This window comes from Hypomesus nipponensis, chromosome 19, assembly GCF_054491055.1.
Source record: "Hypomesus nipponensis isolate SF chromosome 19, ASM5449105v1, whole genome shotgun sequence".
Taxonomy (NCBI): domain Eukaryota; kingdom Metazoa; phylum Chordata; class Actinopteri; order Osmeriformes; family Osmeridae; genus Hypomesus; species Hypomesus nipponensis.
The window spans coordinates 5,340,419-5,358,325 of record NC_140379.1 but is presented as its reverse complement, the minus strand read 5'-3'; the positions used below and the strand labels follow the sequence as shown (position 1 = coordinate 5,358,325).

Genomic DNA, 17,907 nt, shown 5'->3' with positions numbered 1-17,907 from the left:
AGAACACCCTCTAAAACAGTATCGTACAGCACTGCTTTAATTAATAGGCTTTAACTCACTGATGACATGCCTGTATTAAAACGGTGATAACGCAATATGTCCTCTTGTTGTTCTGCCCCCTGTTCTCTGATGGAAGACAACATGAATGAAGTATAGTGACAGAAAACGGAATAAAGACCTCGCTTTAAATTGATGTTGGGAAGCAGTAAATTGTACTGTGAACTGAAACAGAATGAAGCCAAACAAAACCGTTATTGGCACTGTGAGACGTTGGTGTATTTGTTTATTTAAATCAAGCTAACTACAGAACCAACAGTGTCTGCAGAATCTCTAACGAGCCCACTCAGCAACCTTTATTGGGTAGTAAAGGTTCAGCGTGTGTGTGTGTGTGTATGTGGGCGCGTGTGCGTGTGCGTCTGCTTGCGCATGTGTGTGCGATTGAAAAACAGCGACAGCTTGTAAACGTCAGTGGATGCGAGTCTGCTCAGTGCAGCCAGTAGATGACGCTATATGCAACCACTTGTGTTCAAAATGCATCATTGAATGATGCAGCAGGTACCAAGCGGAAATGTTTAGACATGAATTTGTCCTACACTTGCATATTTTGTGCACCATAATTTCACTTAATAACCATTAATATATTACATATAATGTTCGCATAAAAATATTTTCAAAGAGTGTTTCACTTTTAACATGTCATGAAGAGGTTTTATGGATGCCAATGGTTAATCAAACTAATTGACAAAGCTTGAAGGTACAACCATTTAATACATTCTTTAACGACACCTTTAAGTTGAACAACTTGGTAATGCCATTCAACATAATAATGTAATTACAGCCATTATTCGGTTTACTTTCCCTCAAGTACAACATGAGCCTTGCCTGCATCAGTCCTGTTAAACAAATAGTCCATGACATCTTCAACTTTACAGAGACAAAATGAGCTTCTCATAGGGAGATGGATGTCATTTTGGAAGTACTGTACATGTCCTTCAATGTAACCGAAGCTGCAGTTGCTTGTATTGCTGTAAGCCACTGGATCAAATCCCCTGACCCTCCCACCCCTCGTGTGGGCTCAGATACGAGGGGTCTCTGCGTGAGCAGGCTGGATGGGGACGATGTGGTGCTGAAAGAGAGGCTGAAGGAACAGTCCCAGGGTGCCCACGACGCACACGATGATAAATATCCACAGAAACATTCGATCGACCACCATGGCCACGTACTTCCAGTCCTCAATCACCTGGGAACACAGAAGGACGGATGGGGAACGAGAGAAAGCCACGGAGAGAGGTCAGGACGTGTCTGAATAAGTTGACTCTCTGAAAGAACTGTGGATAGAGATAAATGATTAATTTAAAGTCCTTCACATGAAAAACAAAGATTTGTTTCAAGATTGAGGTCGAGGGAGAAAAAGGAAAGAAACAGGCTCGATATTTGCTGAGGTGTACATCGCTATAGCTATTGACCTTTTCACCCCAATCCTCTGCAGTGTTTCAAGGTGGCCATTCCTCAGGCATGGTCACATCCTTATTTTATTGATTCATTTAAGTAAACAATCGATGACCATGGCTTCCATTTTCTGGGCCAGACAGGCCTTAAAGCCAATCTGCTAACACACCTCCTAATTAGGCTGCTTACACTGCATCCCTTCAAGGCCAGGGGTGTTAAACAAATGTAGTTTGTTATTCATGTAGTTTCTCACACATGGAGTACTCACACTCTGGTCATCGTCGTCCCCCATCATGTGATCAGCTACGAAGCGGACCCCATCCACGGCCTCCTGCATCTCGGCCCCCCAGTAGGAACCGCCTCTTAGACGGAGGTCCTGGCCCGAAGGGAAGGTACCGTTGGGCAGGTACTCTGTGGAACGAACGTCCTTCTTCCTGGAGGAGTGGCTAAACCCTGGTGGGCCTGCATTCTTGTTGTTGAAGTGTCCTGGGGAGGAGAAGGCGGAAGCGGTGGAGAGGAAGACCGAGGAGGAGGACAAGACCGGGGCTGTCTTGCAGGGGACGGGGTAACCCAGACGCAGCATGGACCTGCGAGACCTGAGCTGCCTCTGCAGCCGCAGCTTCTGGCGAGCCGAGTTATTCTGGGGGCGCCTCATGAAGAGCAGGGCGGGCAGCTTGACCAGGAACACCAGCTTGACCCAGGTGGGCATGGTGTGGGTGCTGGGGGAGCGATGGTGCACGTTGAGCACGCACACACTGGTGATGATGGAGAAGGTCACCAGTACCATAGTGAACATCAGGTACTTGCCTATCAGGGGCACGTCCAGCGAGGTGGGCGGGACGATCTTGGAGATCAGGAGCAGGAACACAGTGAGAGCCAGGAGGACAGAGATGCACAGCGTAATCTTCTCTCCACAGTCAGAGGGCAGGTAAAACACCAGTATAGCCAGGGAGGTGATGAGGACACAGGGGATGATGAGGTTGATGGTGTAGAACAAGGGTTTCCTCTTGATGATGAAGTCATAGGTGAGGTCCACATAGGTGGCGTCCAGGGGGTTGACGGTCCGCCTGCCCGGAAGGGCAAGGATGTCCCACTCACCGCTGGGCGTGAAGTCATCCATGCTGGCCACCTCAGACTTCAGGACCAGGTCGATCTCCGTGTGGTCGTACGTCCACGAGCGGAACTTGAGGGTACAGTTCTGCTGGTCGAAGGGGAAGTGCTTCACTTCGATCTTGCAGGCACTCTTGTAGATAGCTGGCGGGAGCCAGAAGATGCTGCCGTTGAATTGAACAATGGCATTGGTAAACACTGTCACCTCATAGGTGCCATCAGCACTGGGTTATGGAGAGGAAAGAGGTGCGACCGAAGATTAGATATTGGACAGAATCCATTTCAGCATCCTATTATGCAGTAACGAGAAAACCATATTACAATGACACGCATTACTTAAAAAATAGAGGCTCGTTATTCTCAAATTGCAAGAACGTAATTATCTTTTCTACCACGTTCTATTTGGCGAGGTGATGCTTACTTGTTATACAGCACAATATCAGGAAGCCAGATGTGTCTGGAGGGAATACGTAGCTTATCGATGCCTTCGTAATCAGAAGGATCCCATGACAGTCTGTAGTCTACCCAGTGCTGGAGAGACACAGACACAGTCACGTTGGGCCAGCCAGACAGCAGTCATTCTATATAATCCATCAGCACCAGATCATTCCCAATTACTCTCGTAATTATCACACCACTGGAAAACAGTCTTAGCACAAATATAGGGCCAGTTTGTTCCGCATTAACCGAGGAAGAGGCATGGCTACGCTTTAATTCAAGTTGAGGGAGTAGGAGTACGGAGGTGGAGAAGGATGAAGTGGTCTCTGTAAGTGGCGATAAATAGAGTCTTACCGTGAGATTCATTCTTACCTGCGTGAGCCAGACATTGGTGGTCATAATCTGTTCTCTTTCATTCTGGGGAGGGAAGCAATGAGATTTAACCTTCAATAACAACATACCACTTACTAAGTCACAGGTACAAAAAACAACAAGGTAACACAAAAACAATTCTGTGAAAGAGAGAGTGATAGATGTGGTGTTGCATTGAAAGATGTCCTAGTTTAGTGACTCAACGTTCAGATGGATAACACTATCACAGGGAACAGATTTGCTTGTTGTGGTGTACTGTTGGACCTTTTGATAAAGACAATGTACAGGACAGAGGACCTGACCAGAAACACGAGCAGTTAAACGGGCACACACCATTCTTTGTTCTCCCTCAATAGTTTATGATAAAGTAATTACATTGTCATTACACGCAGTTCACACAACGCAATACCAAAGTTTCATTGAGCACAGCCACAACCACAGCTACGACGACTCATACAGGGTGTCTTTGTTTCACTGCAGCAGGGAAGGAAGGACCCTGTAAATCAGAGGACATCCTCCAACACCCTCATAGCCCAGCAGCAGCTTTACGGCTCCCTTTAATGCAATGTGCTGAAGTTTCAATCTGGACATGACACAGACAAAGAGATCTGCAAACCACATCCATCCTACCCATCACAACCATTAAGGTTTTGGGGCACTCAGTCGAATCTGTGAAGGTAATTAACTGGGCTGACTAGTTTCTCTAATCTGTCTGCATCTCTCTCAGTTTTTCTTTCGTTCTTTATCTTTATTTTCTCGCTCCTGGGTCCTGGTTGGGTTTCAGGGTGGAATGTTTACAGTCGTACCACGCTGATGAGTTGGGCCAGAGACACCTGAAGTTTAACAGTCACACGCTCTGTTCTGTTTATGGCCGGCCGGATCAGCTTGTTGTAACGATCCTTTCCCAGCAGCCAGTTCATCAGGCGTTCCTCTGAGTCTGCACAGCTGCCACCTGAGAATCCAACAACAACTTCAGTAACAGGATATAGATAGTTACCCTTGATACTTTATCGCTTCATGGTTACCCCACTGGCCCCTGTATTAAGGGAGACTTATAGGCCATGTTGGTTTAGTCACTTATTTAATGGTCGTGCTCCTATGTCTACATTTTTATGCTGTTTCATGGAGCATGTTTTACTGCACAACACAAGGAATAGTTGCTGAAACAGCACTCTCCCATCTGTTCCTGTGTCAACCAACACCCGGTAGCCCCTCCAACACAAAGGTAAGGAGAGCTTTCACAGCTATACTTCCTGTTTCCATGAGCATGGAGGACTGGAGCACAACTCACTAACTGCATAATCAGGTATACAAGACCCTGAGGACTGAAAGAGAGCCAGGCTGGGTCTTTATTTGGGAGATATAAAATATATAATTATTGAGTTCTGGATTGAAAGAAGATTTCTTTCTGCAGTGTTAATTTAACTTGTGGTTTATTTGTCTGAGTCCATATCAACCATCTTTGCTCTTGTGTGGGGTAAATATCGACACATAAGTAACACCCCCAATGTTGTGATAAATAGCCAAGTCAGGTGTGTATGTGTTTGTGTGGGCGAGCGGGTGGGTGACCTAATCGGCATCTCCCATCTGAAACTTTGAAGGACGGGGTCCACATGGATGCTGTAAGGTTCCCACTTCTCTCCACACCCCTTTGTCCATCTCACCCCTCCTCAAGTAACGGCTGCTCTGACACAGCAGGAAGGAGTAGCCTGGGTTCACCCAGAGAAAATACATTGGCAGGGGAAGGGGGGGGGGGGGCAATGCTAGTGAAGTGCCCCTGCAGGAGAAATTGCTTTTAAGGCAAATAAGCAAATAAGCCTGTAGTGTAAGAGAGGAGACAGTATGCAGTTCAGTTGTTGATCTCTAAACCATAGTGTGTCAGGCAAGTTGGTGTGCATCACTAACGTGCCGTTTTTTCCCAAACCCTGTGTATTATCACCAGGGGTGGGCCCAGATCCATGGAGGAGAGAGAGGTGTGCTTTGTATGACAGGTGTCTCCGAGGGCTGTTGCCCGCTGCCATGTCTGCCATCCTGCCCCCATCATCTGTCTTGCTTGGGCTGCCTTTAACAGATGGCATGTTGTCAAAGCTCTGGGAGACCACCGTCAAACAAATCATGCTGTACCCAGAGGTGAAGGGCACTGCCAAGTGAGGGAGGCAGGCTAAACAAACTAGTAATCACTACCTGCTGTGCGTGTGTGTGCGTGCGTGTGAATGCCCTAAAAGAGCAATTCCTTTTAATAATAGCAGTTTAAAGGATTGTTTTGACTCTTGGGTTGAGTGACAGGGGAGGACAACTGTTTTGATGCATTGGCTGAATCAGCAGCTGACTTGGTCAGTATACTGACACTTTAAACACTTCGTAGAGATTACAACAAGGATGATGACTAGATGGGACATTAAGCTTTGCATGTAAAACTTCCAGCAAAGTACTGTGTCTTTAGTCTCGTGAGTTTTACCCCAGGGAGCAAACTAGTTATTGTCGATTACAAGATTTTGACATTTAACAACCGAGAATTGTCCCTGGCCCAGGCAATCTGGAGGCCAATTGGCAACACCACGGCAGCGTAGTACGGAGGGTTTTACTCAAAAACTAAAACTGGACGAACGGATTATGTTAACAGGCAGCTATGCATTACTTTGGCCGTGACGTTATATCTATTTCATGCAAAATAACGTTACATTCAGCATGTCCCCCTGTTTAGTAGCTTATCCACCGGTCCAACCCGCAGCTTGTGACCGAGAAAATACATGCACTGTTATTCAAAAATGTACATAATAGACAAAATCGAGTGACAGAATAATGCAAGCACTTAAAGCATTTTAGAACACCACGTTCAACCTTACTGTCCCAAATGTGTATACTGAATTGTTAAATAACCCTAATCGAGAATATATTTGTCTACATTGAAGTGAAAGCATTCAGAAATTAGGGACTTTAATACAAATAAGCGTACGCATGCTGTGAAGTCCATAAATGATATACCTTATAATTTCCATACAACTAGAAATATCAGACTTCTACCAAACATTTCCCACAAGACATACATACTTACATAGAATTAATGTGAGAAAATAAACGATTAGCAGAGTCCAAGTCATTTTGGCGGTGACAAATGGTCCATCCGTGTATCCTTAATTGCAAACTCTAGAAAGATACAAAATCTAACGCTCTCATCGAGCACGCCGAACTCCTGTAAGGCTCCATGAGTTTGTAGCCTCCTCTACGAGCGCAAATGTTTGTGTTAACGGACACTGCCTGCAGCGCTACTTGGAACAAGATTCTTCTTTAAAAGTCGTGTAGATCGGGGGTCAGCTTTATCGAACCGTGGGGATAAAGCATACAATTGTCCCGTGCGGTTCGCTTGTAATCCGCGGTAATATTGGCAACACTATCCCATTGTATGCGCATAGATACTCCTTTTAAGCCTTGAAAGATGTTTTTCCACATCAAATTGTTTTATACACTCTAAATATTCTAAATTAAATAAGTAACTATGAAGACCTTATTTTGTTTTGACTACGGACGATTCATGATCTGATATTCAGTCCATTATCTGTCCATTATATCTGTCCATTATAACATGCAGTGTGGAGTGCCACGGTGTCAAGCTCTTCCCCATGTAATGTCAAACAATTGTTCTGCCAATTTGAACATGTTTTGCTAATTCAAGGCAAATGTGGTCTTACAACTGAAAATGTTAGTCTGCTAAGTTGCGGGCAACAGACAAACAGTCAGGCTTTCTGAGCCCTTCATGACAGGTTTCATTAGTGTATTGTGTGAATGCTGAGGTGAACTGGTGTGTGTTCTAACCAGATGGTTTGAGAGTGCTTCCATTAACCAACAGCTCGGTGACTCTGAGGATAAGGTCAATGCACTTGGTCTGACCTCCATTTATCTCTCTGTCCCCTACATGCCACCTTCCCCCCCCTCCCAACCACACACACACACACATACATCCAACTACCACAAGTTAACTAACATATTTCTGTCTGGAGGTCTGTCAGTCTCTGTCCATCCTTCAGGGGGCCTACTCCTCCCCCCCCTCTCTCTCTCTCTCTCTCTCTCTCTCTCTCTCTCTCTCTCTCTCTCTCTCTCTTTCTCTCTCACACACACATAGGATAGCGTCGGATATTTTAGAGAAGACATAGTTATCTCCCCAACAGAGATCTACAAGATATCAACCTAAAAAGAATGAACCTGATATGGACAAACCAGGCACTCTCTGTCCACATGCTATCCTGACATGAGTGCTCCAGTCTGATCAATACATCAATTACCATTATTTGATTCCTGCAACTCATCATGGCTGGCTACCATGGCTGATCTGTGGTCATCTGGTGAAGTCTCGTGGGTTTTGTAAAGACATTTGCAAGGTCCAGTTGGTGATAAATAAGATTTTGCAGGTGGATAGGAGAGATTTACAGGAGTGAATTCCAGTCAAGCTCATGACAGTACAATCTCAGCAAGGGAGATTTATTGTCTGCTCACTGCTTAAACAGCCATTATCATTATGTCCAATGAAGTATTAAACACACTTGAAAAAGGCAAAGAACTTCTTGCAAACATCCACTCTTATTATCAATTATATCAAATTAAATGTATTTGTATAGCCCTTTTTACACACAAGCATGTTACAGAGGGCTTCACATACGCCCATAGAACTGCCCCTCAACCAACCTAAACCCTCAAGGAATATTATCAATCATACATAAACACAGTTTTTTATGATGAGTTGTAGACAAACTAAAGAAGTATCTGTATATGCAACTGGCAGTTTGTTATCATGTATCATTGTATGTCTGTTGGTCGTGTGTGAGCCTTCAGCTTTCAATATAGCTTTACTATGCACAGACTGAGATGTACAGAGAACATGTTGGGTATTAAAGTTCTTCTGTACCTTTGGAGGCAGCAATAAAGAAAAAGTCCTCATAGACCGTTTGCCTCAGCAATATGAAAATTCCAACAGCCTATTTGGAAGCCTGTACCAAATAAGTACAAATGTCTCCATATTTCTTCACTGATGACAATCTAGAGAGACACATGATGCAAAATGTTCTATCTCAGCAGTATTTAATCAGTGCTTGTACACTCTGGATTCAAGCCAATGCTTCCCTCCCAAGTTGTCAATCCACACATTTCTATCCTTTTCCTTTTCCTCTACCTTTGCCTGAAAAGAGGCTGAAGTTGTCTTCCTTGTCACAGTGAAAATATTACCATGATTTGTTCATATTATCTTCTATTTGCCCTTGTTTTGGCATTGCTGTGTACTAAAGTGATGATAACCCCTGGTTTAAAGTTTGTTCCTAGTGATCCCAGTCAGACACTGGTCACTGGTCAAGAAATGTGTACAATTAGATCTGTATGTATGCCATTTGATTCTGTATCTCCTCACTGGATGGTTCCTTTATGACTCTTTGTTAAACTGGTTTTTGGCCATGGCCTAACATGATGTGGGGGGGGTAAAATGTACATGTCCAGCCCTTTCTGAGGTCGCTGTGATGATGAGGGTTTGGCACATCTGTGCTGGAGCTCTCTGGGTCCTCCCTGAGTTAACCAAATCCATAGCCTTGGCTCCCATCCTTGAACCCTTCTCATCAAACATGGGAGAAAGGCCAGCCAGGGAAGCAAGCTGTAGAGAAAACCTCATTACCCAAGCCTCAACTCAAATTCTTCCCCTGCTAAAGATGCATCTCTTTTCATGTGACACATGGCTCAACAGATAGTCATTGACAGTCACTGAGTGGTGGATTGCTTTGACAGATTGCTCAGTGTTATCCTGAGGCGATGCATGAGGAGTCGTATGGGCTTGTGATGACCAGGCCGAGGGTGAGGGATGCATGTGTGTCGAGGGACGGTGTGGACAGGTGATTTGTCTTTTGTGCTGGGAAGCATGATGGAAGAGAAATGACTAATCAACGAATTGCTTCTGTAGCACGGCCGTGTATAGCGCGGGCAGCTGCAGTCCCACCCTGTGAGTATATCACACAGGCAGTTCATTACCTGGAGTGCTTGGCTCCTCTAGCCCAGACTCCAGCCATATGTGATGGTATTGATCAGTCTCCTTCCATCGCCGGCAGAGGGATACCCATCTCACAGCTCTGCAGGGTGTTTCACTATTATTGTAACGTGTGTCACAAGAGAGTGTGGGTATCTGTCTGTGTGTGCGTGTTTGTGTAGAGATGATCTGTCAATCAATGTCTGTCTGAAAGTATTTAGATGAAAAACTAAACAGATTTTGGTTCTAGGTAGCACATTAACGGAGCTAAGTTTATAAGACACTAAATCCTTTCATTGGCAAGTGTCAACACCTCTGTAGTTAGTGGGATTTCTGTGTCCATGCCCACTATGGTGTGTATGTGCGCAGGTAAAGTGTTAGACCCTACAGGACAGTCATGGACTCCTCAGTGATGGACAGGAAGGTGTGACCAAGCCTGGAGTCAGGAATCCATTACCCAGTCTTTCACACAAGGAGAGTTACTAAGAAAAAATGAATGGTCTAAAGAGGGAGCCTAGTGGGATACCCGCAGTGGTATATATCGCTGGGAGTGGCCCTCAGCCGTAGCTTGATGACTTGAGCTCTCTGGTGTCATTTCTTACAGCTCTGCTGTTCTGTACATAAACCTACACCTGCCTCGAGGCACTGTCCACAAATCCCTGAGGGGATCGATGGGTTCAGGCTGTCCCTGATCCTCCCTTCCCTGGAAGGCTGATTTAGAGAGAGACTCCCAGAGGATGAAATAATGTTCACGGTCATCTATGGAAAACCTTCTTTAGTCCCTGCCATCAAAGGCTTCTGTGAAGTGAACTGCCACAAAGAGGATTTACAGTTGAAGGCCTGGTGGCTTTCAAACTAGATGATTGAAAAGTGTATGTGAGTGTTAAGGAGCCAAAGAAAAATGGGGAAAAAGGGCTTTTCTTCATAGCAAATGATAGCTACCTCAGCCCTCAGGGTGGAAGTTACAATGGTTTGAATTGAAAGAAAAAGAGAGCAAGGAAAGGGAAATATTGAAGGTGTAGTAGAGAGAGGGGGGGGGAGGAAGGGAGAGAGAGGGAGAGAGAGAGAGAGAGAGAGAGAGAGAGGGGGGAGAGAGACAGAGACAGAGACAGATAAACAGAGACAGAGAGAGAGAGACAGAGACACAGAGACAGAGACAGAGACAGAGAGAGAGAGAGAGAGAGAGAGAGAGAGAGAGAGAGAGAGAGAGAGAAACAGAGAAACAGAGAAACAGAGAAACAGAGAGAGACAGAGACAGAGAGACAGAGAGACAGAGAGACAGAGAGACAGAGAGAGAGAGACAGACAGACAGAGAGAGACAGAGACAGAGAGACAGAGAGACAGAGACAGAGAGACAGAGAGACAGAGACAGAGAGAGAGAGAGAGAGAGAGAGAGAGAGAGAGAGAGAGAGAGAGAGAGAGAGAGAGAGAGAGAGAGAGAGAGAGAGAGAGAGAGAGAGAGAGAGACCAGTCTTGGTTGTCTCACCGTCACGTACCACAGCCATATCAGGCTGACAAGCACATGAGGGAGATTCATTAGGAATCACTAAACTCATTTGGGATAATGATGGCTTCTTGTTCTACGGCACATGAATCTCAAGGACATTGAAATCATTAAAGAGAGAATGTTCCTTATCAAAGCAGTGGAAAATGACATGCACACCTACTTATCAACTGACCACCATAGACATGTTACCCCATAGGGCTGTGGAAACTGGATCAAATGTCACCTGTTTCCTGAACTGTTCTTGAAGTTGCAGTTTTTTTTTACAAGCATTGTACGGTATGTAATGTATTTAAAGGTCTCATTTGCTGCTGGCTATGCAAATAGATCCATGGCAATGTGGATTGTAAACATGTCAATAAAAAGAAGGTTTGATACATGGTGTGTGTGTGTGCCTGTGTGTGTGTGTGTGAGGTTCTGTCCATTTCCTTGAATGATGGGAAAAAACCTGTATACCTTACTGGTCCTTGACATTAACAGGCCTGTAAAATTGATTTAATTTGTCACTCACCGTGTTGTTCATGAGCTCTATTTTACTGACAGCCATCCTCCAATCATGGCTGTCTGGAATCAATCTGGTCTGCCCAGATGAGGTCTTAATGTGTTTAGAAGGGTGTGTCTGAGAGTGTAGACAGGGAGACAGAACAAGGGCATACGAAAGGCTCTCTATAAATGATGCATGTGTGTTGTTTTGGACACGGAGAAGACTTTGGAGGTACTGACCATTTCAATAAAATTCATTTGAGAATGTATTTCATAAGCACTGTAATGACAGTTTATGTCCTCCACCCCCCCCCCCCTCCTCCAACTAAATATATATTGTTGAACCTGTACACAAAGAAAGCTAAAAATAAGTGGGGTTATCCTCATTTGGCGCAGACAAACACCCACAGCCATAGAGCATGAAGGGTCAGGGTGGTTTGTGTGAGAATAACAAGTGGCCCTTTCTCTCAGTCGCACAGAAAAGCAGGCAAAGGATTGGTGGAAGCGTTGAATAGGACTTAGAACGGCAGAGTGCTCTTCATTGCTTCATTGCTCTTCATCCCCCCCCCCCCCCCAGCTGTGAATAAACACACTGTGATGACCTGACAGGAAATGACAGGCTTCTTAAATCCAATGCTTAAAAATGCTGCATGAGACAAATCGGTAAAAAAAAAAAGAAAACAGTATGCCCAAAACAGTATGATGATTTAACCCCCCATCTTGGGATGAGGCTGTTTCATCATGGTTGGTGCATAATCCCATAGCTAGACAGATAGATTGAAACAGACATCTCCCAGGCAAAGATGGTGATGCTGGAGCTGGAAGGACTAAACTTTGGGCTAATTAAACCCAGAAAGCTATCCCTCTCTGGGGACTCATTGTGAGGTCAAATCTGGGTAGATCTAATCAATGGGTGTCATGGCTGGACATGGAAATGACCTGCCAGGGACTGAGCTAAGGTGTGAGGGAGTGGTTTAAAGGCCTTGAAGGTTTTGATACGTGTCAAACGTGTAGTGCCACAGAACATTTGGGGTCTGCCCATTGCTTCAGAGGGAATGCACTAGGTGTGGCGATCAATGCCCCCTATGAGCAAATGACAATTTTCTAATGTGTGGATGATCCATGAGAGTTTGAGCAGAAATTTAAAGCCTGGTAGATCTCTGATATGCTTAACTTTCAAGTGAGAAAAAACTGGGTTTTTATGAAAAGCTGGAATCGCCTAATTGATTTTTGCTTGTATCTGCACTTTCTTAATTCCCCTTTCTTTTCATGAACAAAGACATTGTGATTGGGGAAGCTGGGTGCAAATTTCCTAAGGGGCATCAATTTAATTAGGTCCTAATCAAAGATTTACAGAAGTGAAACATTTCTATGATGAGGAGATATACATCATACATATATTACTCTTGACCTATGATGCTCGAACAGTTTCCATCAGTCTGGAAATAGTGAATAATTGTCTGGATAGATTCATTATTTTCTGGGTGTAAGACTACAGGCCGGGGTACGTTTACTATTCTGCCTATTGGACCTGAGACCAGTGAGGAAAAAGATGATGTGGATTAAAACGACTTTGTGATCGTGATTGTGTGACCGACCACAGGCATAATGAACAGGAGGCAACAGCATCATTTCACCCCTTTGTTTACAATTCGCAAGAGCATGAGGTCAGTGAGAGTCAGTGACATCATCTGGACAGTGTTTCACATATCTGTGATTGAATTTGTCCTCCGTATTACCCATGAGCCCCCTCTAGGGAATGGGTGGAGGGGTTGAGGAGGAATGGGCTTCAAAGCCACAGTAACTAGGAGACCACACAGACTTACGTCTCGACCAGCAACTCCACGTCTACGCTCAGACTCACCAGAGTACTAGTGGCGCCACTGTCCAGTACTGATGACGTGCTATTGCACGTGTTTTTGTTCACCTGTTTCTAATTCTCGTTAGTGGAGTATATAACTCCTGGGTTTTTCTGTTACTTGGTTGTCTGTTATTATGCGTTACCCTTTCCTGGCTTATCTTTTGTCAGATATTTTTTGTTATTCTGAGTTATGTGCCTCAGTTGTTGATATTCCTTTGTGGTTTATTAAAAGAACCATCAAATCTGCATTTGCCTCTTCATTCCTTCAAATACCGTAACATAGACAGTCACGAGAATGGGATTTAAATGCAGACTTGGGCCAGATGATATAGTTTGGAATCTGGATAGGCCGTAGATGAGCAGAACAGAATAGAGTGCAGTAGAGTCAAGTAAAGTTGATACAAAGACAAGAAAAACTGTTGCTGCAAATATAAATAACAGACACAATCTTTTGTAAGTCAGGCATCCAGACTTTAGGCTGAAATTGTATGACACCGAAGGGCGTCTTTGTTAGGAATTGTTTGTACCAAGTGTAATTTGTATTACTTTGCCGTCTTTAATGGAGAGATTTCTAATTATGTATCAATTATGTACCTGTATCAATTCATATTAGGTGTTAGACTTTTCCACCATGAAAGTGCATTTAATTGTGCGTAGCCCTCTCTCAATTGCTGTTACAATAGGGACAATAATTCATCCTGAACTAATTGATCACTCATTGAGTGTGATGGTATTAAAACTGTTTGATTTAGGCTTTGCTTGAGTTTTTGTGTTTTTTTGAGTCTTGTCATCTCATACCCTGCCCTGCCCATCCGGAGGTGAATTACCTGCCTGTGCACTCAGCCCACCTGGATGACATCCAAGTATGTAGTTAAAGAATGCGACCCCTTTGGGGCCGAGCAATTTAAATATTTGTCTTGGATGTGTAATCCAGCCATCCACTTAGATTAATAGAATGAAACTCCGGGCACTATCTATCCATGACAATTTCCTCAACTTAAATTACTTTTGAAGAGTGGTTCATGTTCATCACAGAATATAGGGCTACAAGGAAAGCTTAAACAGCACAGGGAGAAAAACAGAAACAGGAAGCTGATGAATATCCCTAAAAGGGTAAAATGATGGTGTCTTTTCTCAGTGAACATGCTCTACTTTAAAGACTTCTGGACCCAGTTTATGAGCGTTTCTTGTCAGTTTTGATAGCGACGGCGCTCCCTAGTCTGTGGCCCTGAGTGCTGTGTGGACAGGTGTCGGATCAGTCACAGGTAGAGGTAAATTGGATGTGTCAAGGCTCTCGGGGCTCCAGATGGTAATCCACTGCCCCCGGGACCCAGCAGAATGGCCTTCTCCTCCTCAAAGTCTCCGCTGCGATCTTTGTTATAGGCGGAAAATGATATCTGCCACATAGAGCTTTCCAGCACAGCCACCATATGCTCCAGCCTATCATCATTATAGAGTATGTAACCCCCTTCTCCACATACCCTCTGCAACTTGGTCAAACTACACAAAAACAAAAGCTTTAATTGTCTTTGAAACTTTATGTAGGTTAACTTGTGTAGGTAGTGGCTGATTTTCCTCAACATTAAGGCAATAATGTGTGTCCAAAGAGTGCTTTGTTTGCACATGGAAACTGAATTTGCTGTATCAGATAAATAAATAAAACAGTCTCCCCGAAAACCTTAGCTTTGTAAAAATACTTTAATGGGAGTTGTGCCACTGTCCACATCTCCCTGCCTTTTCACTGCTGCTGTTCTATGAAGCCCTACTGCAGTAGACATTAACAACACTGTGATTGACAGGGTGACCGGTTTACACACAGTTTGATCCTTCAAGTTGGCTCCTGTTCCACATCCTCTGCTCCCGGGCGTCTGAAGCTGCAGGAGGCGGTACGTTTGACTGTCAGCACTGCGATCATAACTCTACAGCCGGGCCTGAGTAAGCACTCTTCTCCGCCTGCTCCTCTCATTTGCAACGCCGCTGCCTTGGGCTGCGCAGGCTATGATTTAGATTATATTTGTCCTCTTAGCTAATTGATTTAGGCAGGGCCTCCTTTCCCCATTGTCAGCCTGTCAGGGCCTCTGCCTGGCCCGGTAAACTGCATTAACATTACAGCTGATAGATAGGCAATGCTGCTCTCCTCTCAAACCACCCTTAACTCTCTCAGAGCACCCCCGCGTTCTCCCCACCCAAGCACAGCCCATTCCTGACCGGACCGCCCAGGTCCTGAGAGTAAATGGACTTTGGCGGAAATGCGATTAGGCTGTAGTTGACGTGGTTAGAGGAGCTTGCAGAGCAGCAGAGCCCACCATACGGATCCACAGATAACAGTTATCCAATTTGACTTGCAGAACAGGGTCCATTTATTCATTACACTACAGACTTCATGAAAAATACATTATGCACAAATAAAGGAGAGCTATCTCCCTATATATCTATGTGGCGATGCATGCCTTAAAACAATATAAGCTCACAAGCTTACAGTACATTGACGCTGCCTATACACTGTCACACTCAACCCTCAAGCTCGTCCTTTCATCATGGCCTCTTACATCAGAATCTTTCAGTACAGGCATTAGTAATCACGCGAGATACTTGTCTTCATCCTTGATACTTTTGATAACAACAAAACTGTCCTCTTACTGACAATCCTTCTTCACCCCCCGACGCTTCTCATCATTGAGACAGTGGAGTCGCTCTCTGGGCACCATTAGCGATGCCACCACAGTTCAAGGTGACATTTTAGACGTTGCTTGTGTACTTGAGCAGAGTAACGGCCCTCAGGGGTGCCATTTAGAGAAGCACTTAAGTGAAGTGAATGATTAGTAGCTCCTTTCTCTAATTATGTTTCTAAGGTGCTCTCATTTTTTATATATAGAAGTACATATTTATAAGAGGTGTGGTGGGATCAGCACCTTGATTCCAGATTTTAAAAGGAACATTGTGTGAGTGGGTATTTCATGTGCCAACTCTCGGCAGTAACCTTCTCATGAAATGTTAACCTTCTTTACTTCTAAACAACTCACAATGGTTCAAACTATGAATGAATTGATGTAGATGTGTTTTTTGTGCTTTACAGCAATTCTTTATTGGGTTGTCATAACAAAGTTTTTTCTTTCCAATCTGAAAAAAGGGTGATTCATGTCAATGAACAATTACTTGGACTGTGGACAAAACGCATACACTTACTATCTATGCCAAGTCCTTTTTTAGTGCTTAGTGATACCAGCTCTGTTCCTGCATTTCATGTTCACCTGGAACTGTGCATCCATTCATGTTTTCAATTACAGTAGATCAAGAAATGTGAAAGGAAGATGCAGATTCGTCGTATTGCTTCAGCAATTTTTCCTGAAATGGTTTGATGTGTTTCCCAACTTTTAGATACAGATGGGCCGAACTCCATCAAAGGTCGATGTTACATGACTCACTGTCTCTCTTACACCCGGTAACATCCAAATTCACTGACGACATACAGTCTATTTACCAGTATTACCTATGATGAGAATGGCGCCAATTGCTTCTATCAGTATACAGCAATGGTTTCAGCAAGACAAACGGAGGTAACTGTCACGGCCACAGCCGTGGCCCCCCTTATTGTTTTTGGTTTTGCCCTGTCCTAGTGTTTCCCTGTCATTGTCGTCACCTGTGTCTCGTTCAGTTCTCGTCAGTTTCATTGTGTTCACCTGTGTCTTGTTTGTTTCTGTGTATTTAGGTTCCTGTTGGTGTCCAGTCTTTGTCTTAGCATACCCTTTGTCTGCTTGCATTTGGGTCCTACTCCACCTCACAACCTGACAGTAACAAATATATGGCGAATAATCATTGTAGTGTTAAATAGCCAATATCATGAACTTAATTAACCAGGATAAAAGTTATTGGTAGCAGATGGTAAAATGACTGCTAGGCCTAAAGGGTGACATAAAAGTGAGTTGACAGTAACATAACTCACCTCTCTCCACGATTCTGTTTTAATTCAGTGTTTTCTCTCAGCAAAGTGAATTGCCACTGTCATGTTCTCCTTTCATCCATTCGATCCTGGTTCAAAAGGTGAGGTGCAAAACTGTCGGAAATGGCTTTCAACCGTTTTACCGTGTCACTCCTTGCCAAATAATATGGACATCCATCTAAAATATGCTAGAAGCCAGATGAGAACTGCTTTCCTGTTACTCTACAGTACCTGTGGAGCCATAGAGCTGGCATCTTAAGACACAGATGCTGGAATTCTAAAAGCTTTATTCGACCACCAAGGTGGACCCTTAACCCTTTTGTTGCAGAAGGATTTTGTACCACAACTAAAGCATTCAGATTATGTTTTGTGAGAGGAGATCTATGCCAAACAGAATGAGCTTTGTAATACACAGAGAGAGAGTGAGAATGTCTTCAATGCTAAGAGTTTAGGGTCCTATTTAACAATATTATAAACAGATAGTATCTTGTAATGTATTCCACTTCTCAACAGTTATTCACACCGTCAAGTCAATGTGCTGAATTGATATCCATGTAATACATGCTTTGCAGTAAAATATTAACTTTCAAGGTCAATGTCTTGCATGTATAATGTGACATTAAACTAATTGCACAGCGTAAAGGGCAGCGTCTCCCCTTTGGTTAATTTCCATAAATTTCCGGCCTGGTGATGTACAGTCCTTCATGCAGGCCCAGTGGTGGTGCTGGGCCCACTGAGGATGAGAGATAGGG

At 44.1% G+C, this 17,907-nt stretch overlaps 1 protein-coding gene across 1 annotated transcript; it reads right to left on the bottom strand.

The window, feature by feature from the left end:
• Positions 1 to 875: 875 nt before the first annotated feature.
• chrnb4 (cholinergic receptor, nicotinic, beta 4 (neuronal)) lies at positions 876 to 6,470 on the bottom strand. The gene is made up of 6 exons (XM_084681651.1): positions 6,425 to 6,470; positions 4,176 to 4,321; positions 3,370 to 3,414; positions 2,981 to 3,090; positions 1,718 to 2,783; positions 876 to 1,240 (listed from the first exon to the last, which is right to left on the bottom strand). Exons 1-6 carry the CDS (start codon positions 6,468 to 6,470, stop codon positions 1,076 to 1,078), a joined length of 1,578 nt encoding a protein of 525 aa, XP_084537777.1. The 3' UTR covers positions 876 to 1,075.
• Between the last annotated feature and the right edge of the window lie 11,437 nt (positions 6,471 to 17,907).

Excerpts from the sequence above, each read along its gene's own strand:
- chrnb4 (XM_084681651.1), bottom strand. The coding sequence starts at position 6,470 with ATGACTTGGACTCTGCTAATCGTTTATTTTCTCACATTAATTCTAT. Across the intron at positions 3,091-3,369 it reads CCAATGTCTGGCTCACGCAG|CACTGGGTAGACTACAGACT; the intron begins GTAAGAATGAAT and ends GTGTCTCTCCAG. Across the intron at positions 2,784-2,980 it reads GATATTGTGCTGTATAACAA|TGCTGATGGCACCTATGAGG; the intron begins GTAAGCATCACC and ends TCCATAACCCAG.